Source organism: Lichenostomus cassidix, chromosome 3, assembly GCF_008360975.1.
Source record: "Lichenostomus cassidix isolate B80296 chromosome 3, HeHo_3.0, whole genome shotgun sequence".
Lineage (NCBI taxonomy): Eukaryota > Metazoa > Chordata > Aves > Passeriformes > Meliphagidae > Lichenostomus > Lichenostomus cassidix.
The window spans coordinates 31,284,035-31,311,481 of record NC_139483.1 but is presented as its reverse complement, the minus strand read 5'-3'; the positions used below and the strand labels follow the sequence as shown (position 1 = coordinate 31,311,481).

Here is a 27,447-nt window from a genome sequence, read left to right as displayed (position 1 = left end):
AGGATTCTGTGGATGCTGAATTAGCCCCTTGTTTCCACTCTTGTCAGCATTCAAGATTGCTAAGTTGCATAGTGCACACCTGATACTGGGATAATATGCTAGTCAGCCTAAAAGGCTTTAAAAAGCCCTTCAGTCCCACCATTTGTTTCAAGAGAGTTTTAGAGAGTTTTCAGAAGGATTTCCCACCTCTTGCAGCAACTCAGCACTACAATAAAGTCTTGTTACTACGTCTTGTCTTTGAAGAACAATGTGCCTTACTTTGAAGGGAGGAGACACTGATGAGACAGCTCTTTAATCTCTTATTTTCAGTAGTACTGAACACTGAGTAGCAGCCACAAACCCTTGGGTCTATTTCAACAAGCAATTTTGATTGCATTTTGTTTTCTAATCTAAACCTTACAATTAAGGGATGTCAAACAAGCTGGTACACATCACCTTCTGGATAGCACTGGCTGGAAATTAAGGTTTTAGGATGGCTAGATTCACAGGTTTGAGAGTTTTTCTAAATCTCTTAAGTTTGAAGACCCATTCAGTTTGCAATCATGGAGGAAATTGAAACTGCTAATAGTTGGTTATAAGTTGATATAGTAGGTAGAGTTAATGAAACTGTTTTGGATCGTAGTAAGATCTTTTGATACATTCTTTCTTGAACAGTAAAGGAAACATCAGTATTTTTAGGAGCCACTAACTTTCTCTTTATCCATCTGGTACTATCTTCCTTGATTCTTTCAGCAGTGAAGAGAAATCTGAACAGTCATTCTCTCACTCTGAAGGTTTGAAGTACCTAAATAATTTTAGTTGGCGAAATGTGTTCATTTCAGCTGTTTGGTGAGTCACCAGCTATGTGAGCTCTAAAGATAAACTCACTGATACCCTGATACCTGGCCTCCTTTGCAGAATTCCATCTCATAGATTTTAAGGAAGACTTGGATGTGGATTGCTACTATTCTGTTTGGCAATTTCTGACCTCTCGTTTGTGTTTGGTGCAGAGACACTCAGCAGTTCTCTACACTTAGGAATTCCAGAACTATTTTTGGCCTCTTTGAATCCTTTATGGCTACTTAGAAGTTGTTGCAGATCTGCCTGTCTGACTTGGTGCAGTGGCCACTTCTCTTGTCTGTGCCAGCTCTTACCCCCTCATTGTCTTCTTGTCAGCAGTCTTAAAGACATCCTCTAAGAGTGCAAATATCCATTCAGTTGCTTTCATGTGCTTCTCCTCCTCTCACTTTTGAAAACGTTAGCTCTCTTTCATCAAACTTGGCAAGAAATCATTCTGGGTTTTAGACACTCAGCACAAGTTCCTTGACCCAGTTTGCTTTTCTATTCTCTAGAAGCCCCAGTTCTGTGCTCTATCTCCCATGATGAGTATTTTTGGAGACCTACCCTGTAAAAATCTGTCTTGAAAGAAATTGCCTCTTCATTAACACTGGTAACAAGGGAGCTCATTCCCTTTTCCCTCAGACATAAAGGGTTTTGAGCAAGCAACCTAGACAGGTTACTGGTACGGCATGAGGGGACTCAGCACCTTTAGCTGGATAGTTGCTCACCTGAGACAATTGGATCTCTTTTTGTCAGGGGAGCTGACTCATAATGGGGCCATGGAGGGCCTGGGTCATCCTGTCTATTTGTGTTCATGGTTCAGAGAATGAATGCAGAAAAATCACTTCCTTTTGCAGTTCAGGCCACAGAAATCATTATCAGGTGCCAAAGATTTACTACCTTGTGACAAACTCAGATCATGAGAACCTAAAGTTGCAACTGGACTTTAATCCTGTAACCACAGTGAATTCCTGCCTGTCTATCCCAAGACAAATGGCAGCATATACTTATGTTTTCCATGGTCATGGTACATTTAAAGGCAGATACCTTTCAGCTGTTCTTTAGAAGCAAGATATTAATTTTCCAATTATGTGGAGAAATTTATACATCATCTGTCCTTTTAATAATACCCTTGCATCCTTTTTTTTGAGCTGTGATGGATGCATCCCTTCTGCAGGATTTTTAGTTCAGTTTCCCATGTACTTGCTGGCTGGTTGTAGGGGACACCAGAACAGTGCAGTGTGTAACACAGGGCAACCTGAGACTGCTGCCCACCACCCAGGAAGCAGCTGACCAGGAACATTGCACTGGTGGCAATCTATACCCAGCCTGAGAACTAACTTAATATTTTCTTTTGTATTAATTCAGTGTTGTGGTTTCAGTTCCAAACAAGTACTTGGCTCTCCAGATGGCTTTTGTGCCGCTGTCTGAGGCATGGAGTTCTGCTCACTATTCCATCTTTTTGCAAAAAACTAGATTGCAGATGATTCCAACAGTAAAATAGGGAAGTAGCTAAGCCAGAGTAATGTGAGCTAAGCCTCACATGACATTGTCTCAGGTGAAGGTACTTTGTGGATCCATTTGTTTCCCAAGGCAATTTCAGAATTGCTCTTCGTCAGTAAATAAGCCTACCTGTTGTGGCATTTTCCTCACAGACCTTACGTTTCTGAGATCAAAGCAGTCCTCATGACCTCTGTTGAAAAAGCTCTTTCATCTCACATGGATAGGGCCTGACCTCTCATATAGGGCTGACACTGACCATGTAGATAATTGGGATAGCCAAAAAAGTGTCCCTGACCATGCAGAGATCAAATGGATGGTGGGGTACAGGGAAAAAAAACTGCAATGAACTTGCCAGGTTAGAGTCAATTTTCATCTGTGGAATAGAATTGCTTTTCTGGATCATCACTGATTTATTGTTTGTGGAACCCATATGGATGTTTATGTGTATCATCACCACACACAGAGCTGTTCAGGGTGTGCAGGGCTTCTGGCTGAGTGGTCCATAGGTTCATTCCCTTTCTGTTTCCCTCTCCTAGTCCTTCCCAGTTACCCAACACCAGTTTTCTGTGGTATAAAGAAAGTTAAAATAGCACTGACTGTTTGTCCTACATCACTGTGTGCCAAGCATAAAAGACAGTAGGGTATGAACAAATCCTCTAGGAAGAAAATAGTTGCCACTGCCAAATAGCAGGGCTTATATTTGTTAACAGTACAGATGTACATTTGTCACACTTATTGAAGAATGAGCAAGTAACTTTTTGTTTGTGAAATTATATAGTCTTTCGAGAATAATTTGGTTGTGTGATAAATAGTGGAATTACTTTTATCATCTGCAGTAGAACTAACACAAGCCTAATTTTTTTGTGTGTGTTTAAATGTAGTGGTAATACTTAATACTTCCCTCTGCTGTAAGAATCTGTGGTATTCCCCATTTGAAAGGTATAAAATATGTTACAATTTCTCACTTCTTAGTAGTTTTTCAGGATGAAGAGACTATTGCTTAGAAGTCTGTTTCCAATGTTATTCTTCACAGTAAGCTGTCACATTCGGGATCATTGTGGTGTCAGAAAATATTCATAGATCCAATGAGAAAAGGATGAATTGTGATCCCATTTAGGAAACGCAGATGTATTCTTCACTTTAAAAAAAAGTCTTTTGCAGTTTTGCAGTTGCAAAGGCAGGACACAACCACATGTCTTTTACAGGCAGTATCACTTACCTAATAAAAAAAGAATAAAACCGGGAAAATACTTGTAAATATACCTGTGAGACTTTTAAAAGCAGTTTGGATTTTGATAGTTTTAATTGGCTGTCAAGGATGAGACCTGCTAATAAAGATACAGACTGGTACGGACTTTCTTCAATAGAACTTTCAGGAAATGAAGCTACTTGGGCAGAGAAATAAAAGTTCTTTGGGCTCTGATGATTTGTAAGGATGATTTCTTAGAGGAGATTACAGTTTCTGTATCTCTGTATTTCAGTTAAAGTTCTTAGGACTGAGTGCACAGTCTTTGTTATAGGAGAACAGTCAAATGGGGTACTAAGTTTTGGTGTCATGGGAGAGACAATTTTTAAATACCAGAAATTGCTTTTGAAGTTTTAAATATTTTTAATAACAGGAGAGAAGTTGTTTTGACTGTGAACAAATCTGTAAGGGACATCATGGATGTCATTCAAATGACTCCTAAAAGATACAGATGATCAATGATATGTAGGTCTATTCTAACAAAAGGGAAGATGGTAGAATATCATTATGTTTTATCAGCACAAAAGTGCAGATTAGATGGATGAATATGTACAAAATTGTTCATATGTACAGGTTAGATGGATTTATTCCTATAAAAACAGTTGCATTTTATTTGAAAAAGCAAATTATTTCAGTATAATTTATGCAGTTACTGTCACTCAAAGGTATGTGACAATGAATAAGAGCAGAGCAGATTCATAGCCTTTACCCCTAGACAGGAGAAGATGTGCATGTCCTGTAACTTATTTTATAATAAAACCAGTGAAGATTAAGGAAATATTAAAATCAATTATACAATGCTTATTTGGCCAGTATTGTTTTAGTCATCTTTCTTTCAAAAATAGGAGTGAGAGAGAGATCATGTGTAATCAGTTATTTCCCTGAGTTTTATCTTAGAGGAGTGAAGGATAGAACTCTTATCAAGAGGCAACTGCTCTTTCTCCTCACACTTCATGTAATTTCTTACTTACAGCTGTTCTTTTTGGGAAGGATGTGGCTGTGATATAATATAGAACCTGGTCATCAAAGTTCAGTGCTGGAATTTCAGCAAGGAAAGGCAGGCATGCTTATAGCAAGAAAACCCACACTTTTCCCATGTTTACGGGAGTTGAACTGAATTTTCTAAGGGTGTTGTGGTATATACAGATTACAAAAGCTGACAGTAGTGTCAGAAAAAGCATTTTGTCACTTGTGCAGCTATACATTTATCTCATTCCTTTAATGCCTGCTTGGATTGGGTCAGGATATTTGCCAAAGGCAGTCTGTTAATTTTTTGGACTGAGAATATGATGATCTATCACATAACTCATCTGAGTTGAAACTGAGTGCTGTGTGTGTAGGCAGAGAGGGATCTACTGAAATGCACTGAGACAGACTAACAACTGGAATGGGTGTTTCCAGTTTTTGCAGACATCATGACAAAGCATTGTTTTTTAATAGGGATTTTAATGCAGATAGGAGGTGCAATGTCAGTGTTACAGAAGAGCTCCTTAAAGTGTTGGGAAAAGCAGGAAGCCACAAAATTGTTTGCATTGTTTGCAAACAGCTTGGTGAAAGCAGTCAACTTTGTGGGTAAACTGAGGCAGGCCAGTTCAGGGAGATCAGCTAAAGTGAGGATGTGAAAAGTCTGGCACACCGTACTACAGAGAAAGTGAAGTTGCATGGTTAATACAGCAGAAGCCTTTTCCCCTTTTCCACCTATTCTCCCTTTTCCACCTTTTCTCCCTCTACCCCCTTTTCTTATGGGGTAGAAAAAAGAATTTGAGTAAACTGGGGGGATAGCAAGGGAGGCCAATAGGAGGCAAAGGAAATTAATGAAATTAATCTAATGATATCACAGGTAGATTTATAGATCAGAAAACACAGATTAGATATTAGAAGATTTTTCTTATGGGGAAAAACATGATTTTAGGCAGGAAAGATAGTTTGGACTAAGGCAAATGTTATTTTGTTAATTTTTTCTAAGTAGAAGCTAGTAAGATGTGTTTCAGAGACACAAATGGCAGGAGAAATTGATGAGCAGCTTAAAACTGAAGGGAAGTTTGCTGAAGTGTCGTGTGGTTAGGAATATAGAGGAACTGAAGGGCAGAATAATTTTTTTTGTGGCTTATGCAGTTTCCTTTTAATCTCTTTTTCCTTTAAATTTCATTTGAATTTGAAGATAACTGAGGCATCAAAGTACTGTGATTTTTGAAATTCTGTGTAACTTTTGTGTAAATAATACGTATGTGCCATTATTTTTCACCTCTAGAACTACTGGGTGGAAAAGGGGATTTGTGGAAATGGCGTAAATTAAGGGAATGCTGTTAAGATGTTGCAACATGGATATGCATTTCCAAGGTTTTAAGACTGGTGGGAACTTCTAAGAGTTGGAAGAAAAGAGAGATGGTGGAAAGAAACTTCATGTTGAACTCAGTTTTTCCATTGTACTTTAGAGGGCAAGTTCTCACTCTTATTTTGCTCTGGTGAGCACTAATGGACGATTGATCGTTAGGGTTTATCTAGGGGAAGGGACAGTTCTTGTTTTTATCATGGTTTTTTTTTATTTTGTTCACTTCTGTTAATTCTTCCTTTAGAAAAAGGATAATGAGACACTCCACCAAATTGTCTGCATTGGTAAAATCATACTGGTATTCTGGTTCATATGGTTTTGCAAAAGACCTGATAGGCCTGTAGTGGGCTACTCTAAAAAGATGGGAGAATGTTTCTGTATGAAATTCTCATAAAGTGAGGTTAATTTATTTTTGGAGGATTGGAGGTAAGTTTGTTTCTCCAGCTTTAGTCTTGTTTTGTTCTTTTCTTATGAAAACTGTATGGAGAAGTGCATTTACAAGTAGAAATGCTGTGTTGTAGCATGATAGAGTCCTGGAAACAGATACCTCCATCCTTCAGCTTTTGTGCCTTGATGGTATTCTCAGTTACTTTTCGCCAGAAGTTAGAAGCAGTATCAGCTGCACAGTTAAGGAATTGCATTATATTTCTATGCATTTCTACCCTTGGCTTAGTGTCTTTGCTTCTCCAAGCATTTTCTGTGAGATTTCTTACGCCCTTGTAAACATGAGAGTCTTTTATCCTTGTCCTGTGGTAGCTTGGAGAGAAGACACAGGCTGTGACTGTCCAGAAGAAGGCTGCTTGTAGCATCTTATCCTGTGCCTCAGGCAACATTGCGCAGACAGACTCAGTCAAGATGGATGTGTGAACTCGTGTGGATATATTTCTGGGTTTTGTTCCTCCCTTTGAATATAATCTTTTTAGTGCTGAGCTAATTATGTAGTCTCAGTTTTACTGTTGAGTTAGAGTACCTGATCAACTTTCCAACTGTAAAACAGTTTGAAAATCAAATGTAGCTTACATGCAAGACCCAACAAAATTAGAAGTGTTAAGTACGTTTTGGCAGTTCACTTTTATTATGCCCAGTCCTCAAATGTACCAGCAGACAATCATCTGAATGTTAGTTATTTTTCACATGCTTATGTGATCACACAAAAAGTACATGCTAAAAAGAAGCAGATGGTGACAGATGGGGAAGGTTGAATAAGGTGGTTTTGGAAACCTAGAAAAATGCACTTCTGTAATAGTGTAAAAATAAAAATTCTTTGATCGCCAAGTTAGAATGAACAAAATAGAGTGTGCCTTCCCCACTCCCCTGAAGAAAACCAACCCGATGCAAAACTTTACTGATAAAAAGAAATGGAACCTATGAATGTTCAATATATATTTAGCAAAGTATATTGTATATTGTTTTATCTAAGGATAGAACATTATCTTTTATCAGCCAGAGACATAGAAAGGTGGTAATCATATTCTTTCTTTCTTTTAAAGTGATTAATTCAAATCAATTGTGTTCCATGCTCAAAGAATTCTGTCAAAAAGGTCATTCTTTATAGTAATACATTGGCAGTGTTGCAGGTTATGATAATATTTTTCTTCTAATGTCATAAAAAGATTTTAACCCTCTTATTATAATGGTAAATAAATTACATGTGTAATGTGGATACCTGTAGAACTAGAGCTAATCTGTAACAGGCAGCATTACCTCTTTGTCATATATGTAAAGCTAAGTAAGAAGAGAAGGTATAATCAATAACAAAAAAATCATCTTTTGTGTGAACCCCATCTAAGGACTGACCCTACTATGGGGATTGAACATTTGCTTATTCATTTGCATTATTTTAATGAAGTCTCAACATTCATATTGAGTTATATAAAAAAATTAAAATTCCTTTAAAAATTTCAGTAATGAGATGTATTTTATTCCATAAAATAATAAAGTATCTAACCTGATGAATATTAATTGCCAAGTCTTCTACCAACACTGATGCCATAATTATTTTTTCTGTTTGTATTTGAGTAGGTGTATGTCTTAACCTACAGTATGAGGCATTACTGTTTCCTGGTGAGGCAGAATGCTTTGCTTAAAAACCAAAAAGCCTCAACTTCTGATAATCTGTTCTCATTTTCTTGAAAGTATAGTTACTTTGCTTAGTACCTGACCATTGTAGTTTTGCTGTTGTGTTTTGCTTAACTGATTGTTCTTTTGGCTTCAGAAGGATAGTTGAAATTTATTTACTCTGTGTTTACCTAGATGCTTCATGCATAATCTGATTCTTAGCAGAGGCACAATAGAATTTATTTTACCTGTGGAAGAGTGGTTTAGTGTTGGCTTGTGCTTTTGAACAGCTGTCTGTTGTATATTTGGCAACATTTTGTTTCTGGGTGATGACCAGTGGAGGGGGGGTGAGAAGGAATCTATGCCTGAAAATGTTTTCCCTTCTGATTTATTGGAGATTCACAATATGGAATTTGCTCTTTACACTAGAGTTCCAAGCACCAAGTTGTTTTTTTTATATTGTAAGGAAATGAAAGTGCAAGAAGCTGTTTTATCTTGAAATGCTCATGAATATCTCATGAAAATTCAAATGTGGTCTTTTTTGTATTTGGTTATCACTTATTATGTTTTGGTGTCCCACCAAAGCTTTCATCTTATGCTCCTAACTCATCAGAAATGCTGGTGACTTGAATTTGAGCACTTTTGTCAGCTTGGTATTGCCAGTGGGCTCCTGAGATGAAAATGATGAAGGGTGGACAAGGCAGGGTATCCAGAGCAGAACATAATTTAATGGGAAAAACTGATACCAAGACCAAAAGATGGAGAGCATTTAGATGAGGGTAGGAAAGCATTGCTTTGTTACACAGACAGAAGAATTGCTGAATCAACAGATAAATTAGCACAAGAATTAGTCTTTCTCCTGAAACTGGATAACCACTAATGTAACAAGAATTTGCATTTTCATATTACCTGGTTAATCTCATCAGTCACAAAAACCAGTTGTCCACATGCAGTATCAGACTTCTCAAGGGAAAAGATATAACAAATATGCAAAAATAATAAAACAAACAGAATATTAGAAAAAAAGTTAGCTCAACACTGCCCATAAATAAACTTTTGTATTCAAACCAGAACTTTAAAGCAGGGAGCAATTTTCTAATAAAAAACACTTTCTTTTTGTAAAACAAGTAAGTATGACAGTTCTTACAAAGACTCTCTCAATAACATCCTCTAAGCTTTTTTCATTAATTTTCATTTAATCAATGCAAACATTATTTCCATCTCAGCAAAAGCCTTTAGTTTTTCTGAGAGTAATGAAGCATAAACAAAAGCTGAACAAATGCCGTTTAACATCAGTAAATAGTCAAAATAATTTCAGGAAGAATGAGCAACTAGAAAGACATATCACAGTATTATCATTATTTATTACTTCCTACACATCTTGCATCCTATGGCAGTGTATGTTTTAGAGACTTCTGCTAGTGCAGTGATAATTAATACAGATATGGACAGGTCTGCAGTTTTTCTTCTAATGGTAGAGTGGGTAGAGTTATGAGAGACAAGTGCCATCTTTCTGTTGACTGAAACGATATTTTGCTTTTATTTGCTGCCCTTCTATGAAAGGTGTCCTTTGAAGGGTCTTTTTAATCTGATGTGGTTGTTTCCTTGTCTTTTTTTTTCTTTTTTGGCTAGTGTTACCATTGGCTTCGTAAAGCCCTTAATAGAATACTCTTTTTCATGTGCAAATACTTTTAAATACTTTTTTGTTTTCTTTTTTTAAATTTTGAGTTCTACTGAAATCTGTCTCTTCTAGGAGGTTAAATGCATTAATTAGTATTGCATGCTCTTCACCGTAGGAAGCTTTGCTTAATTCACATTTGTACCAGAATATACTGTTTCTGATACAGCACATGTGCCAACAAATGAAAAAAAATTGGTTTTTGCTATGTATTTTTTAAGGGTACACAACAAAAAGCTAGGTAAGATGGGCAAAACCTTGAATACAAAAATGTAATAGGAAGATAGTTTGCATTAGGGATAGAAGTAAAACAGTAGTGCAAACTAGATACAAAATGGAGAAAAACTACCTGCAAAAATTAGAGCAGTGGAAAATCTCAGCTGTCTATTTCCCAGGGTATCTGTGACCTTGATGTTTTGTCTTTTCAGCTGTGTGTAATAAAACCAGTAAGCGTTCACTCAAGTGTTTTTTTTTTACTATTGGTGCAGCAACACTTCACTTTTCATACCAAGATACAGTTATAGTAAATGAATTGTATAATTCTTGGTAAATATAGGTTTCTGCAGGATGGATTTTCATATATCTGGGTAAAAGTCTGTGTCTATAAAAAAGTGTGTATTACCTTTGTTCATTAGTGTTAGATTAGAAACTCTCTCATTGTTGTAGTTGTTACCACAATTGATAAAAAGTTCTAGCAAATACACTTTTTAACTTCTGTTGAATAATACGTGGGTGAATATTTGTTAACAGACCAACAACTATAGCAGTAAAAATGTGTGAAGGGTTACCAGGAATGCTTAAGGAACATACACTCCACCTGAACTGTAAGGTTAATTGAAAACAGTTTTTTCCCCCTTAAATTAACAGTACTTTGGTGTATCCAAGTTCTCAGTTTTCTTTCACAACATAGGTGTGCAGACAGTTTGTTTAGATGTTTAAATATTTTCCCATCTGTTCTGTCAAAATTATTGATTGAGCAACAAGCTACTTCTAATGTCCTATCTGAAGGTCTGTATGTAATGGATTAGGAGAAACATTACTAGGTCCAAAATGTAATGGCTTTTCCAATAAGTTGCCTTGATTATCTAGCACAAAGTATGAGTCCAGTATTTTGATATTGTTCTTTTAGAGATAAAATGCAGTGCTTACAGCCTTTTATATAGGCTTGACAATGAATTTTACAAAGCCTTTCATGCTCAGGGTTACTGCTAAATTTGTCTGTTTGCAGAATCCAGAAGTTACAGCAACTAACTACCATTTAGAGGTGTGTGGGAAATACAGTTCTTGATTGTGTGAATTTCTTCTGTGCAACCAAAAACCTTCCAGAGGCTGCTCATCAGGGATGTTGTTTTTAAAAAAAAAGCAATAAAGACAGGATTAAGGGATTTTCTACATTGAGCTCAGTTTGAGGTAGTCACACCTTGTTCAGTGCTCTGTGATTAGTAAAGTATGGGAGAATCCTGGTTCCACTGAAGGTGAGGGGAGGCACATGATTGGCATAAGATGGTCGCAGACTTCACCTGTTACACTGCTGGCTCACCTCTCAACAACATTTGTTTTCACAGAAACTTGTAAAAGCAGTGCATGTGTATGTATCAACTTCTCTTTGGCAGTCACTTGTCTGCTTCCTACGTCTCTGCCCCAAGCCCCTGTAAATAGGAGTTTGCAGATGTGTCTCAAGCTGTTGCCTCCAAAAAACCTTTCACCTCTTAGCTACTGGAGCAATAAAGATAATAAAGACATCTTTTCACTGGCTTTCACCATAGAATTAAATGGACATCAAATTCTGTGGGCTGTGTGTTAGACTCTTGAAGGAGTGACGTGCATAAAGCAAAGGACACCTGGAGATGTATTGACTAATAAACCTAAAGATTAAAATCTAGAACCAATGGTGAAGTAAAGGAAAAAGTAGTTCCTGTGGGTTTTACTTTCTGGGAAAGAGAAATCTTCCAGTGGTACTAATGACCTTTTTTCAAGTCCAAGATAGTGGACATTTCAGCAGTGGGGAATAGTATTAGAAGATTGCTCTTTTTTGTTTTGGTCTGTAAATGTAAAGACAAGAATATTTTTCTTTACTGATTTGTAATTACTTGCCAGCAAAATTAATTACTATGTGTGAGGGAAAAACACAATTGAATTACTGCGATCTTAGCAGTCCTGTAGTGTGCTTGTGTTGTCTTAATCATCACAAAGGCAGAGGTTGGTCTGTGAACTGAATTTTTTATTTTATATGTAGGGCTTTACAGTCTGCTCTGTGTAAAAAGCACTATCCCATTGTATACTTGGTCACTGCCAGTAATACTCTCCAGAAACCCCAAGGTGTGCAGAGACAGTGGAGTCACTGCAGAATACTTTGTTTTCCCTTGTTTACTGCTATCTCAGTAAATTTTAAAAACTTAAATCTGTGTTGTGGCCTTTTGACCAAAACACAAATGAAAATTTTAAGGTAAATAAATAGTTCTCCCTTAGTTGAAACTGTAATGTTGTCCAGTGCCTCTAAAACATCCATAAAAGTACTAAAGTACCTGCAAATTCCTGGCAGCAGATGCCTGGCTAATGTTTCTTTCCCGTTAGAAAGTGTCTTACTTAACCTTTTGCATATTTATATAAGAAGGGAAAATACAAATTTCAGTGGCACCTCTGCAGCTGTTTTAAAAAGCATCCATATAAACCTAGGCAGTGTCTTCATGCTGCAGGCGTGGGTGTGAATTGGAGGAAATACAATGCCTGTAAAAACTGTAGTGGTTCCAGTGCAGTGATGAGTTTATGCCCACTTTGGGGCCCTGTTCTCCTGCTGGAGTGCTTTAGAGAAAAGCAGGTTGGGAGGAGAAGCAGGGCCTGAATCTTCACCCTAAGTGAGCGCAGCTGTTACAGCTGTCTGTGTGTGCAGCAGAAGCTGGCAGAGTCACAGTAACTTCTGTGTCAGCGTAACTTTGGGGCAGAGATTGGCAAGCATTTCTTTCTGCAGCAATGCCACACCTGATGCTGCCCATGTTCTCACTTGTGCCACTGCAACTGTTCACGTGGCAGTTGGGTGGCTTGAGTCAGAAAACTTGATACAGGTGAAAAATAATCCAGGGTGAAACTTTTCCCCCTGTTTTTTCTGCTCTCTGATGTAGTGTGCTGCATAGTTTTGACAAGGTAAGGGAAACTGTTGTGAGAGAACAGAAACAAGACCCTGAATTAAGCTGGCACTGCCTCTAAAAGAACCAGTTGTTGAACAAGAGCCCTGAAAATGAATGGAGTAAGATTTCCTTAAGTAGTAAAATGATGGTAATTTTTTGAATTTTATTTCCCATGATCTGTGGTATCATCCAGGCTGAACTGCAGTTAGTCCACCTTCTGCTTTGCTCAATGCTGGGAAGTCACTTGGGTACAGGGATTATGGTGGAGGTGGGTAACTATAAATGTTATCCACACACTACAGTCACATTGTGCTGGAGCTCTTGTCTCCTAAAATTCACCTATGTCATGGTAAGGTGGCTTGGAATTTTGGCACCCCATATACGTGAAGAGGATGAAGGAAGGGAAATCGTAAATCTGAATGATCTAACTATTTAAACAAATTCTGTGGAAGGAAGCATTTAAGTCCCTCTTTACTTTGTGAAAACACCCCTGCCTTGAGTATGCAGTCAGTGTAGGTGCTCTTTCTGAGTTCATGAGTTCTATGTGATCCATGTGTTGTACTCACAGGAATTATCAGTACATTGCTGTACAGCAGATAGCAGAGTGGTTGACCTTGTGCCTTCTACGATGGTTTTGGTGAGCCTGCTGCCTTTCCTGCTGTGACCATGAAGGGGTTGTCAGCTCTGTGCATTTGCTTAAAGATATTTGTGGATCCTTAGAGCAGGGCACAAGAACTGGCTGATTGAGGCAGCTCTTAAGGGCAGTGTGCAAAGTCTAAGAGATCAAACTTTCCATAGTGTCTGTGTCTGGCTGGGTGCTTAGGCTTGTACCCCACATATACGAGGGTACTGGAGAGACAGCAGTATCACTCCTCATGGCCTAAGGAGGTGTTTCTAAAAGCAGGTATCCACTTCATGGTAGGCAAAAGACTGAATTATTTATAGGTGCAAAGCCTGCAGCTGCATGCCATGTTCACTGTAGCACTGAGTCGAAGCTTTCTTGACCTATGTTCAGTGTAATTAAAACCAAATCCCTCAGATCCAAGAACTGTTTGGAAAGGATTCTGTAATACTGGGGCAGTGTGTACAGACATGTTCTCATGCCTGCCCTAACTGCATAGATTTGGTTGTAGGAGCTGCTGGACTCCAGCACTTCACTTCCATTGATTTGAAACAGTTTGCAAATCCTGGAGTTTCTAAACACTGTGAGGATTAGAAATTACTGAAAGGAAATAATAGTGTGTCTTCACTGTGAATGCATTATGCACAATTTTATTACATTTATCTTAAAATAAGTTGAGATGTATTTTGCTTTATTTACACTATTTTCAGGCTGTTTTTCTTTTGCCTAAATGAAACCATTTTGATGCTCTTGCTTGTCTGGCTGGCTGTAAACCAGGTATTTAAACAAAAATACAGAGTTGCCAGTTTTGCCAGCTGGGGATGAGAACCCGGCTGGTGATATGCGGGTTTGGGAGGCAGTTAATCCAGCTTTTATGCTTTTTTATGATTTTATGTAAAAAGAGGTTAAAAATCACATTTGGCTCTTTCTTTGTACCACTGTTTTGTTGCTGTTGTGGGAATGCAGCAAAAGGTTGTTCATACTTTTTATTATTATTAGGTAAACTCCTGCATAAATTACGTAAAACCTCAAATACAATTTGCTTTAGCTATTGACCGTGTGATTTGCCTTGTTCAGAGAATGATATGTTTTGTTATCCTGTTGCTTTCTTTTATAAACCACACATGCAAACTACACCTCAACTTTCTTGTAAAAAGAATCTACCAATGTCTCACAATTTTATGTATTTTGCTAGATTCAAAACAAAAGGCTTTAACTGTACAGATGAGAGAAATAGTAACCGTGCTAATAGATATAGCAGAAAAATATGTAATATTTTTGTTCTGTGGCAGAAGAAGCAGTGATTTAAAGACAAGCATCACAGATTTCATCTACAGTTTTTCAGCAAATAGCTTGCAATATGCTCCAACTCATAAAACATTTAATTAATTTTTAAATGCAGAAATTATTTTAGTTAGTTTTGTCATATGTACTTATTCAGATAATTTGTTGTATTTTACACTTTCCAAAATTCCACCCTCTATTTGGAAATATCAATGATGTAATGAGTCTGTTTGTTTTGGCACAGTTGTAAATCATATGTGTTAATGTGTTAATATTTATGATTTTTAAATCTTATATAGGCAAGAGGGATTTTTAATATACTTGTTTTCATCATGTTTCTGCTACTGATCCTTAAGGACAGTGAAAACTAGGAATATGAATGCATTAATTACTGTGGGATTTCCAAAACTGCCATACTGGATCAGACTGCATGTTGTGTCTGCTATTAGCACATACCAGATACTTCAGAGCAGGCTTGGGTTTGCTGGGGGAGCAAAAGGAGAGGCAGAAAATGAGCTCAACACTCGTCACTAGAGCTGGCTGGGGTGTAGTGCCTGTGTGCACAGCCACTTAGTGTCCCCTTAGGTGCCTGAGGGCTGCCTCTGCTCTTGCTTCAGGGAAAATTGTTACACATTTTAGACAATCACAAGGTAATCTACTTACAGATGAAGTTATTTCTGATCTTTTAGGGGTTGCCTTATTCCTTAAAGACCAAAAACTTTACTTTTACTCCCATGTATCTAAATGACTGTCCTTGTATAGCTGCGTACAGTTTGAATCTGGATGAGCTCTTTGTGATGGTGATTGCATGTGTCTGTATGTTGTAAAAAGTAGTTTGTTTTCTGGAGATCAGTTTGTTGTTATTTTTTTTTTTTTAAATCAGTCATAGGGTGCTGCCTTCCAGCAATACAGTTACAATTCCCTATAAATAATTATTTACATTCTTTTCAAATGTAGTTCTACTCTACTATTTGCGTTTCTTTTATCTTTCTGTTTATTATTTAAGTCTAATTTCTTGTTTTAAGGTTTTTTGATAACTCTTTCTGTAGCAAATACTGGCTATTTGACACACAGTTGTAGTGCCTTCTGTTTTAACATTTATTGGCTTCTGTTTCATCTTTTTTGTACGAAGAGGCATGATCTACTAGAAATTAATAAAAATTGGGATTATATATTCCGTAACCTTCAATTTCCTTATTGCTTATGATTTTGTTATGGGTGAATGCTGCTGTTATGTTATCTTCATGTCTGCAATTTAATATGAAGGTGTTTTAAGGTCAAGACACCTGCTTAAATTTCTTATTCTGGTTCTCTGGGGCTGCTGGGAGAAGGGCTGTTGTTTTTAGGTACACAGCATTGGTGGCATTATGTTAACAAATTGCATAAACTTTACCAGTTTCTGTGCTTCTGTAATATCCTATAAGCGTAGTTTCATAGTAAACATAGTATTGTATAAACCCTGCTGTATTTTTTTCAATTGGCACAGTTCAGCTGTTAGGACTATTTAATGGAAGGTAATGAAACTGTCTGGAGAAAAGCATGGAGGACTTTTGATGTAAGCAAAAATCATGAAGAAACTAAACTTGTCTTGATAAGATTAAGGTGGTTCTAAATTGGAGGCTTTAGAAGGTGGGGGGCAAAAGATGGGGAAGTGACTGAGCAAAGAGATGCTTCACGAGTTCTAAACAAGGCATTAGTAGCACCTGTAGATAGTGTCTCTTCCTAAAGCTGAGGATGGTATCAATGGTCTTGTAGAGGACACAGGAAAGGGTAAAAAGCAGCTTGGATTGTTTGGAGCAGGTCATTGTCAATTTTTTATTTTGCTTTTAGCAGTGCAGTGCCTGGTAAGCCAGGAATTTCAGTGAGCTCAGGTGTGTGTGAGTCAGTGCTGCAGTTTTGAGTCAGGCTCTGGGAGTCCTTGTAGCACAGCGTGAAAATAAAGTCTCAGAAACGCATTCATGTAGAGATGCATTGAACAGACTGAAATGATGCTGTATGAAATAGTGTATGTCTTACAGATGCTTTTGGTTTCTGTCTCAGGTGTTAGAAGATAATGACTATGGTCGTGCGGTGGACTGGTGGGGATTAGGAGTTGTCATGTATGAGATGATGTGTGGAAGATTGCCCTTCTACAACCAAGATCATGAGAAACTATTTGAGCTGATACTAATGGAGGACATAAAATTTCCTCGAACTCTGTCTGCAGATGCAAAATCATTACTATCAGGCCTACTGATAAAGGATCCAAATAAACGGTAAGTGAAATTAATTGGTTCTACAGGCATAATAAATACTCTAATTGTGCTGGGTAATTGAAAAATAGGTCAGTGGTGCCTGGTCTTCCTAGCTGAAGGAGCTGTCAATCACAGGAAAGGGTCATACATGGCCACACAATCTCAGATTTCCATTTTTTCAGTCCAATGATGGTTTACAAAATGAATTTAACAAGCAAAAGGGAAAAAAGCATGTGGAAGACAAACTTTTAAAATCCAAACACAGGGATCTCTTCAGCCTGAGAATGTGTACTGGAACAAAGGGAAAGTTCTTAGTTGTTTTTCCCAGTATGACTTAACCCTGAGTTGACAGTAGTGTCTCATGGGAACTGTAGCTCTTGTTCCTGGTGGCCAAGGCAGGAAACATGCATTGACAGCCATAGCTGTATTTATTAGGGCACATAAATAAATCACATATTAGACCATTAAACTAGTAATTTGTTGAAGAATACAACTGGAGTGAAATTTAAAGAGAGTGGTTTGAAAGCAAGTATCACCCAGCTGCTGTCTATGCCCTTTTGGTGGTGGGCTTTTGCCTCTGGGGTTGTTGCCTAGGAGAGCCATTTTCCAGTGGTTCCAGCACTGACCAGCAGTGTCCAGTCCTCCGTGGCTTTAAAACAAATCTCTGTAAATCAGTGGGATTTGTCTATAGGTACCTTTGTTAACCCCCCCTTCCTTCCCAATGCCTTTGTCATTCCTGTGAGTCTCTTGGCATGTTTTAGGGCTGCAGACATTGTCTGCCTCTCTTCTCTAGTCCTCCTTCAGCCTCTGGTTGTTCTCAAGAAGTTTTGAGCAGTGGGCATTGCCCGCAGGCACCTAGGGCAGGACTGGTTGGTGTGTTTCTCCAAGGGATTTGCCTGGATGCAGCCAAGTGCAGCAGCCAGGACAGCACAAGTGGTCAGCTTGTCTGCTCCACCTGAACTTCCTGGATGCAGGAAAAGCAAACTGTGACCAACCAGCCAAATACATGCAGAGTAGAGTAAAACTTTGCTTCTGTAGCAACTCCTAATGCTTTTGAACCTCCAAACAGTCTGACCCATCAAGTATATTAACCTTTAGAATTGGAAAGATGCTTCCTTGCAATTAATTTTGCAGACAGTAGTGTTTATTACAGACTTATATTTAGAAGCTTATTTATATTCAAGTTCTTGTGCTAGCTAATGATAAATAGGGGAGGAACACAGAGATTAACACAACTCAGATTTTTTGTGAGCAGCTAGAAGATGTTGAGAGAAATCTGGAGACTGAAGGCTAACTGCCATGTTCTGCCAAGATGTAGAGAATTTTACAATGAGTAGTTGAGAAACAAGGAGGAATACAGCTTGGAAATTAGAATAACTTTACACTCAGTTATTGCAAGACTGACGTAGTAGTCCAGAATATTTTTGTAATTTGGCAGCAGGGTAATACCAAAACAGACTTTTTTCCTTGCTTGTGGAAATTATTCCTCCTTACAATAAATGCTTTAGAGAGGATTTTATCTTACTTAAATGCTTGCCTTTAAATTTTGTCTTTACATCTTTAGCAGTTCCTTTTAATGAAACACACAATGTTTTTGTCACTCTACATGTATGGTCTGCTCATGTAATTAAGATTAGCTTTTTTTTTTTCTGCTGCAGCTTCCTTCTGTTAGGGCAGTAGGATCCTCAGTCTCAGGAAGAAGTTAGGTGAGAGCTGAGCAGTCCTGAAAGTGGATGTGCTCTTGAGAAGGGCAGAGGTTCCCATCACTGGATGTGTTGTTCTTTCTCCACCAACAGCAGCAGCTCAAGGGAGCTCACTAAAGTTGTTGAGCCAAAGTGGACTTGCTAATGCAACAAAAAATGGCCTTTTCTCTCTTCTGTTCTCATGGCAGGGTTAGTTTTCCTCCAGGTTAGTGAGCTGACTCTGCTCACAATCATCGAGTGGGAATGATGCTATAGATGCAAGTGAGAGAGGAGAGGTATGGGGAGGACACTCCTCTTTTGGTAGCAGTGACCACTTCTGTGAGCTCAAATCACCTTGGGCAAATTCACCCAAAGTAGGTGAAATCCACTTGCTAAGATGATTTACCAAACAGAGTCTGCCTTTGGCAAGCTATGGGCCACAGTGAGAACTGTGGTTATTTACAATGGCCTTTAAATAACCTTCTCAGCAGGCCTACAATTTATTAATTTATACTAATTGACTCAGATTGAGACTATTTTATGGTAATTGGTTAATTGTTACAGCACCCAGATGCAACAGCAGTGAACACTGTATAAAAATGATGCACGAGTCATTACAGATTCAGTGCCTGGCACGTCCTTGGCAAAATTCTATACCAGCATTATTGGGTTGGTTTGGATTTTTAATAGTGCCAGGACATCAGTTGGTCTTTCAAGCAAACTGAACCTAAGTATGTTTTTAAAATGAATGAATTACTAAAAAAGCTCATCATGGACAGTAACAAACACATGTAGACCATGGCATGGATACTTCAACTATCACATCTTCTCTTAAGATCACCAGAATTCTTATTAAACAGGTGAAAAGACATATTAATTGGGTGAGAATTGTTCCCAGGTAGTAAAAAAGAAATGGTCACTTTCCCAACAATTAAAATAACTTGATCTCTCTCTAAAAGTTAATTATGTGTTTTTTTCCCCCTCACTCTCTTTAGACTTGGTGGAGGCCCAGATGATGCAAAGGAAATCATGCGTCATAGTTTCTTTGCTGGAGTAAACTGGCAAGATGTATATGATAAAAAGGTATGTCTTTACATGGCATGGAATAATCTGGCTTCTGAAGGGTGGTTTCAACTGGTAATCATAGACTGCTGTTCTCTGGAGTTAGTAATTTTTTTCTTTGCAACTTTTTTGTGTTAATACAAATTAATAGTTATTCTGAACAAGGTGTACTTACCTCGTCTTTGGGTTTTCAGTAATAATTTGTCAGTTCATCAAATTAAATTTTGCAAGCCAACCTAATGCAGCAAAGATTTTTCCTTTATTATGTAAATGTCCAAATTTTTTCCTTTTTCCTTCCTGGGCTTTCAATAGAAAAGTAGATGTATGACTCAAGATAATGTGAAAAAATGCAATAGAAGTTTACCCTAAATTGTCATTTTATTTCTGCCTTTTATTGAAAAGTTGTTTTTTGAAAAAGGGAAATAAAGTGATCGTAAGGAACTCATAGCAAAAATCTACTTTCTGATTGTTTGTGTACAAGTAGAAACCTTTCTCAAACTTAGTTTTAAAGAGCTATCTAAAAAAATTAAAATAGTGTTGAAACACTGAGCCAACACAGCTTGTGGAGAAAGTGAGTGCTGGGAATTCAACTGGAACAGTTTTCTCCAAACCCAGTCCTGTTCCTGTAATGATCAAAACTTTGGGAATGATTTTAGAAAATGAATTTATCTCAGTTGGGAGTGAAACTCAATTCAACTTGTTTTATATACAGAAACTGATTTTATCTCAGTATTTCTGTAAGAATTTACTTGTTGCTATAAACCCCTTCTATTTTGATAAAGACTTCTCTTTTTTCCCCAACTGTTTTACATTGTTAATCTGTCAGTTGAGCTGCATAGTTTTAAAAGAGAGTTTTTTCTCCCCTTTTTTTTTTTTATTTTTTGCTTTGTTCAAATAAAAGGAAAATGGAAGACATACGACTGAGCAGAATATGTTTATGCTACAATGTCAATGATACAAACTGTTTTTTCAGTTGTTGTTGAACTGGAATTTTAAAAATGTGTGGTTGTTGGTGTGGTAACTTCTCTGACAAATACCGGAATTGAAATAAAAGCCTGTATATGATGATACAAAATATGGTACTCTGAAGTTACTTGATACAAGTGTGATTTTTCCCTGGCAGTATCACAAGATTTCAAGAAACTCTACAATAAATAATCAGAGCAAGTGTATTAATCAGGTTACTTTATGAGCTCAGCCACTAGTTGGTTAAGTAAGGACATTGCAGAGAAGCACTTTGAGGATAAAAATCTAAAAATACAAGTCGAGGACCTTTCTAGAGTAAAAAAAAACCACACTAAAATCAATAGGATTGCAATGTGCTAGGAGTGGGTGAGGAAAAAAAAAAGCTGTTACATTATTCTTGCTCTCTTGAAAAAGATGTCTTAATTATCTTACATTAGAAATAGAACTTTGGATTCTACACTGTGTTCAGCATCTTATTTAGTTAAGAATATATAGATACTCTTAATTGCATGTGCTTTGATTCTTGCCAAATGAACATGGCAAATATCTTTCAGTCAAGGTCTTTTTTCTGAGTTATTAAAATAAAAGGAGGCATTTTGCAGTTTTAAAAAAAAAATATAAAATTGTATAAAAATATATAAGTGCCGGCACTTTGCCTTATTGGAGTATTATTACTAGAGAAACTCTAGTCATTCTGTGTTTACTCTGGCCACTGTTGCTTTGAGAAACTAAATTTGCCAGTTAAACATCAATTGCATTTTCTCAGTTGAGAGTTAACTTCAAGGATTATAGAAATTTCACTTGAGCAGTATTGGCACACAGTGTGGCCTTTATAGAAAAATAACTCATGAAAATTAGTTGTCTCATGAAATGAGAAAAAGCATTCTGACAGTGTGCTTTTCAGTTTAATTAAAAATAGTTTTGTTCCTTACAAAGCCATTTGTCTGCCTGGTTAAAATATCCAGTTGTTCCTTCTGCACACACAGTCTTACACTCTGCAGACTTCAGAGCTGTGCTCTGAAATATAATCCTCAAACATAATAATAAGGTTAATGAACTTCCATCAAGTGTGTTCATTAGAATGCTTATATGAATATTCTTGAGGTATTTTTGTATTCTAAAATAACTCAGGGCATCAAATAAATTTGATTTTTAAATAGGTTTATTCTGTGCTTGCTTCTGTTGCTGTTTATTGTTGGATGTAGAGTCTTCAGCAGTAGGGTCACTTGATGAAATTGATAGTGGGTATAATTATTTGCATAGTAAAAATATTTCACAGTAATTTTGTTTGAGTTTTATGCACCATGGCACTGTAATTTTCTGGCTGCATTTCAGGAGTGTATTTCTGTTAGCAATAAAAGAACTTAAGTTCACTTTCAGAGTAATGGAAACCAAAAAAATCATGTGTATTCTGAGTAGTTGCTGGATGATTTTGTACGTGTGCACACTATGCTCCTGTGCCTCTAATTTTGTCATTTTAGTAGGTTATCACTTTACTGGTGTGATTAGAAGCAGAATTATATATCTGTAAACTATTTCATGTATTTCACGTGACAAACCACAGCTCTGTCAGGTCAAATGGATCCAAATGGTCAAATGGAATTATTAGGTTTCTGATACTGCTAACTAGTTAACCTAATTTGGTACTACATAATGATAAAAAAATATTGTATGGCACGCTGGAGCAGAGAAGGTCGTTGCCTTTAAATGAAAAATGTATAGTAGTTAGCATTTGTGATCTGATGTATTTATTTTTGGCAGAAAAACCATGAGGACATATGAAAGAGAGCAGCCTGTGCCAGGTTCTTCCTGTGATCATCTCAGCCCTGATGAGTTTTTATCTCTGTGCCTGAGTAGGAGAAATTGAATAGTTTGGCAAACTCTGAAGACTTCAAAAGCCCATGTACTAAATAAAATATTTGTTTTATTTTTAAGTAGAATCAGTAATCTTTCTGAAATTTCAGTTTTTCATACAAGAATTGCTTTAGCATATTTTTATTTGGGTAGCAGAAATACACTAAAGTTGTCGGTTGTTCTGTTTGGAGTCTTTCACTGAACAAAAAGCACATGAACATTACTAAAAGGTTGAAATTTGGGTATTTCTTCAGCCTTGAAGCTTGAAGCACTTGGGAACCTCATGGCAAGGGAGGTGCAGACCTTTTAGTGAGTTTTTCCTCCTGCCTATAATATGGATGAAAGATGAGAGAAGCCATGTGGGGCTGAGATACAGGTTCTGATTGGTGGTAATACCTCTGATTGTTCCTGAAGAAAATTCGGAAGTGCCAACAAATGAGTTTGTTAATGCTATGAAGGGAGCAGGGACAAGTGGCAGCAATGGCTGATGCTACAGGCAGTGCTTTGGGAGCTCCTGTCCTTGGGGAGGCAGTGACCTCCAGCATGAAGTGTGACAGACAGTATCTAACCAGTCTTGCTACTTTCATTGTGTTTCCACTGATACTTAAAATACATGGCAGACCTAGAAGTGGATTGCCCCCCTTCCCCCAGCTGCTTGAATTTACAGGGAGGAAAATAGACATGAGGGTGTCTTGATTGTTAAACTTAGGTTGCTGTGGTCCTGGGGGTTTGTGGTTACTCTCTGTCCATGGTGACAGCTTTGTATCACTTGGAAACCAGTTCATCCATGGGTAAACCTCCCTGCTGAAACCTCTTTTCCTGCGGACTTGTGTTGTATGTCCTTCCACCACTGAAATTCCAGCTCTTCCTCCTCCCCTGCCTAGGACCACCACATGCAGGGACCATGGGGTATTCCCAATTCCCAGCTGTGCTGTGGCTGCTGGCTGGGCAGCAAGCTGCCTGCTTTGGGGCCAGGGGTGGAGATGAACCAGTCCCTGCAGGAATGCTTACTGACTGGCTTGAAGCTCAACTCAAATTACCCTCTTTCCCCCAGGTGGAAACTCGAGTTGGAGAGGCATGGACAGGTATTCCTCCCTTCCATTTAGTGCCATTCAGCTGCAGTCTGTTGGTTGATGGGATTCTTATGGTAGTGGAATGGCCTGAAGTTGTGTCAGGGGAGGTTTAGCTTGAATATTAGGGAAAGGTTTATCACCCAGAGGGTCATTGAGCACTGGAACAGCTCCCCAGGGAATTGGTCACAGCACCAAGCCTGACAGAGTTCAGGAAGTGTTTGGACAAGACTCTCAGGCACGTGGTGTGATTCTTGGGAATGGTGTTGTGCAGGGCTGGGAGTTGTACATGAAGATCCTTGTGGATCCCTTCCAACTCAGCATATTCTGTGATTCTATGAAAATTCCCTTTAAACTAAAAGGAGATGGAAGATCAGATTGATGTTCTTAAGCATCGTACTTTTTGTTTGGCAGATCGAGTGCATCACGGTTACTTTGAAGTAGCTTCAGCCACTTCCTATACAATATCAGGACAAGTGGTTCCTGGTAAATTATCTTTGAGCAATAAGTGCTATGTATTTTCTCTCATACTGAAGTATTTGTGTAGTTGTTTACTAAATGTGAGAAAGTTCAAAGTGTAGACTCAAACCTGTACATCTCAGTGCACCTGTAACAGTCAAGCACTGTACCTGCCCCTTCTCCTGGGAGATGGGTGCACATTTTTCAGGACTTGAACTGTGGAAAAACCGTGGTGTTTCTCACACACTGCTCTCAGTGGATGCCAAATGGAAATGCCATTCACTGGAGATAATGAAGACACTAAGAATTTGATATTGCTTCTGCTGTCATTTCTAACATCAAGCCTTGGAAATGGCCAGGGCAGATTCAGCTTGACAGATGGATATGAAATTGGATTTTTGTCTTGAACACAAACTCTTAAAGTGACTTAACTCACACTGAGTTTAGACTTTTATTTCTTTATTTGTACAGACACATGCATATCTATGCATATGTGTGTGTGTAATGCATAAACCCAGAAAATCTGTATTTCTGGTCCTTAGAGTAGATTATCAGGAGGTGCAGTTCCCTGCCTGGTTGGAGCATTTTTCTAAATTGAGGCTGCTAAAGGAAGAAAATTATCCCATACTGAAGTTTGGCAGCCAGGACCAAGCAGTGCATTTCTCTTGCAGACTGATAAGGCCTGTGCTTAACAAAAGCTTATCTTGCTCCTTTTGGGCACAGGTTACTGGATGTGCCTTCTGATGCTCACATCACTCTTGGACTTCTGACTACTCAGGTCAGAAGTGGGGAATGGAGGTGGCAATAGCACCTGGATACTATTTCGTTGTGCACCAAATGTGAAATGCTGCTGGCTGTAGAGTGGCATCTTCATGTTGTGATCATCAGAGCAGTTGTTGATGTTGGGTGTTTTAACTTTTATCATTAAACCTCAGCTGCAGTCTTCCTTAGATATGGAGAAGCTTCTGGAGTGTCAGTCTGTGTTTATCTCTGCAGCATTTACACCTTACTTGTCTTTCTAATTTTCATTATTTTCAAATGAAAAGTTTTATTTCTTTGTGAAATGGCATTTTCTGTTTCCAACTAGTAAAAATGATTCCAGTCAGGGAACTAGTAAAATTGTTGTAAACTTGTTATCTTTTGGATATTTTTCATACTGAATTTATTGCTGAGATGTGTGAAAGTGTCCTTTTAAAAGGATGTGATGGGCACTTGTTTAGGCTTTTTTTTTTTCCAAATAGAAAAATGAGAATAAAATGGCAATGTGGGATGTTCTACTGGAATAAGTCTGTTTTTAAGAATTTTGTGGCTGCATTGCTGGAGGGACATAAAACTTTGGAAATCTGGTTTAGTAGTGCAGAATTGTTTGGGATAGCCTGGATGCATATAAAAATAATTTTCAAAAAATGAAGGAATCTGTGCAATAAAATAGAATTCTTTGTTTCTAAACATTGGATGTAACTTGATTTATACTTGGAAGATTCTTCTAATATTGGGTTTATGTATCTCAGCTCCTTAAGCATTTATTATACAGTGCCCCAAACAGTTACTTCAAAATACCTCTCTGCTTTTGTATGTTTTCCATTCAGGGCAATGTAAGGGAAAGCTGAACTTAGTTTTGGAAAAGTATTAATCAGATTTATTGTACTCTGTTAAGTATATGAAGTGATAGATGTGGCTTTGCTTAATAATTGCTTGCACTGTTACTGAAGATCTGGATCAGATAAAATAGGTCTCTTGGTATGTACAGATCATGCACACCTATGGATCTTGTCCATAGAACTTGGGGAAATGAGGGAGTTTAGCAGCAGTTCCTCCTCCTTTGCCATGGGGCAAATGAACAAGTTAATTGTTCGGTGTTAGTGTTCTGGAGTTGAGGAGAGAGAGAACATGAAACTAGTGAAAACCGCATGCAAGCTGATAGGATCAGTGAGCCAGGGGATAACCTGTTGTATTGAAAGGAAAATCAATTACCCTTATTCTCAGGGCATGTGTTTTACATTGCACACGAGGAGAGAGCACCAAAGGGCTCCAAGGTACAAACAAGGACATTGTCACACCACACACACACACACAAAATTTGCAGTGTCATACATACTAATCTGCTGTATGGTTTTTGGACTGGCAGCATGCAGTGTGGTATTCTGTACTCAGTATGCCTTCCAGTAAAAATTTATTCTTCTGGTGGAGGAGGTGGGCAGCAAGACTGATTCAAAAGAGGGGCAAGGGAATCCTGCCTGCAGGCTTTGACTAGCTACTAGTGATTTGCTGTTGGGAAATCACACAGTGAAAGCAGTAGGCAGGTTTAGATACAGCAACTCCCTTAAGCGTGAACTGGCCTTTTTCAAATATAAAATTTATTTTCACATCATGTAATTTCTTCTAAAGGTAAGTTCAGATGAAGGCCTTACCACTGAAAAGAAAAGCCCCAAACCATGCTTATTATGCTCTCTGTGTAGTCTTTTTTTTCTTAGTTGTTTATACCACCCAGTTGTGGTGAAGTGTCTAGAGATGCCTTTGCCTGACAGCTCTGCGGGTAATTAAATTGGCCTGAAGAGTTTCTAGGTAATTATCTTTATGCAGCTCAATTTATGTGCCAGTTATGTGAGAGTTATACTTGGAATTTAGCTGTGCTATTAACTGTGTTCTGAGCTGGTATTTTTTGGGTTGACTCTAATGGCTTCTATCTCTTAGTGGAAGTTAGAGACTCAGCTGCCTCTCCACAGACCTGCTTGTTTGGTCTGTGGTGTAGGGAAAAAGAACTTACTTGTTTTCCTGGTAGTAATTTGGTTGCTTTGAGATATAGTAATTTTGTTTTGTTTCTTGGTGCCTTTCAGCTTGTACCTCCTTTTAAACCTCAAGTGACATCTGAGACAGACACCAGGTATTTTGATGAAGAATTTACAGCTCAGACTATTACAATAACACCGCCTGAAAAATGTAAGTCAGAAATTATGCATAAGCATGACATAATAACAATGTTTATAATCAAGCAGAGTGTAAGGTTTTTTCTGTTTGAATAGAAAAGCTATTCTCACTAATAAAAGTCTTCGTATGGAAGTGTGTAAGGGTAGCTTTCAATGACGGCTTTATTTTTAAGAAGCAATAATTACAAACCTTAGAATATTAGATCACTCTGAGTTGATGTCTGGAGGCATTATCGATACAAGCTTTTTTGTGTTGATTTTATTTGAGTTTTTTTCATTTATTTGTTGGTTTGGGGTTTTTTTCTGTTTGTTTCTAAATAAGAGAAGACACCAGCTTCAAGTGTTTCCTGGTTGGCAGTGAAGGTCCCAGTTCAGCAAAGTGCTTGGAACATGGACCCCTCTTTAAGCATGTGGACAGTGCTGGTGGCTTCAGTGGGCTGTCTAGCTTTAGTAAGAGAGGCATATTCAGAAATACTTTGAAGACAATACTTCAAAAAAAAAAATCAATTACTTGAAAATTAAATTT

General features: G+C 37.9%; 1 protein-coding gene across 3 annotated transcripts in view; it reads left to right on the top strand.

Moving 5' to 3' along the window:
* The window catches only part of AKT3 (AKT serine/threonine kinase 3), a 150,713-nt gene that overhangs the window by 114,361 nt on the left and 8,905 nt on the right, over positions 1-27,447 (top strand). For all 3 annotated transcript variants that reach the window (XM_085055165.1, XM_085055164.1, XM_085055166.1), the window contains 3 exons: positions 16,708-16,922; positions 19,579-19,666; positions 26,832-26,934. In XM_085055165.1, the coding sequence (XP_084911291.1) occupies positions 16,708-16,922; positions 19,579-19,666; positions 26,832-26,934 (406 nt within the window). The remainder of the gene's footprint in view (positions 1-16,707; positions 16,923-19,578; positions 19,667-26,831; positions 26,935-27,447) is intronic.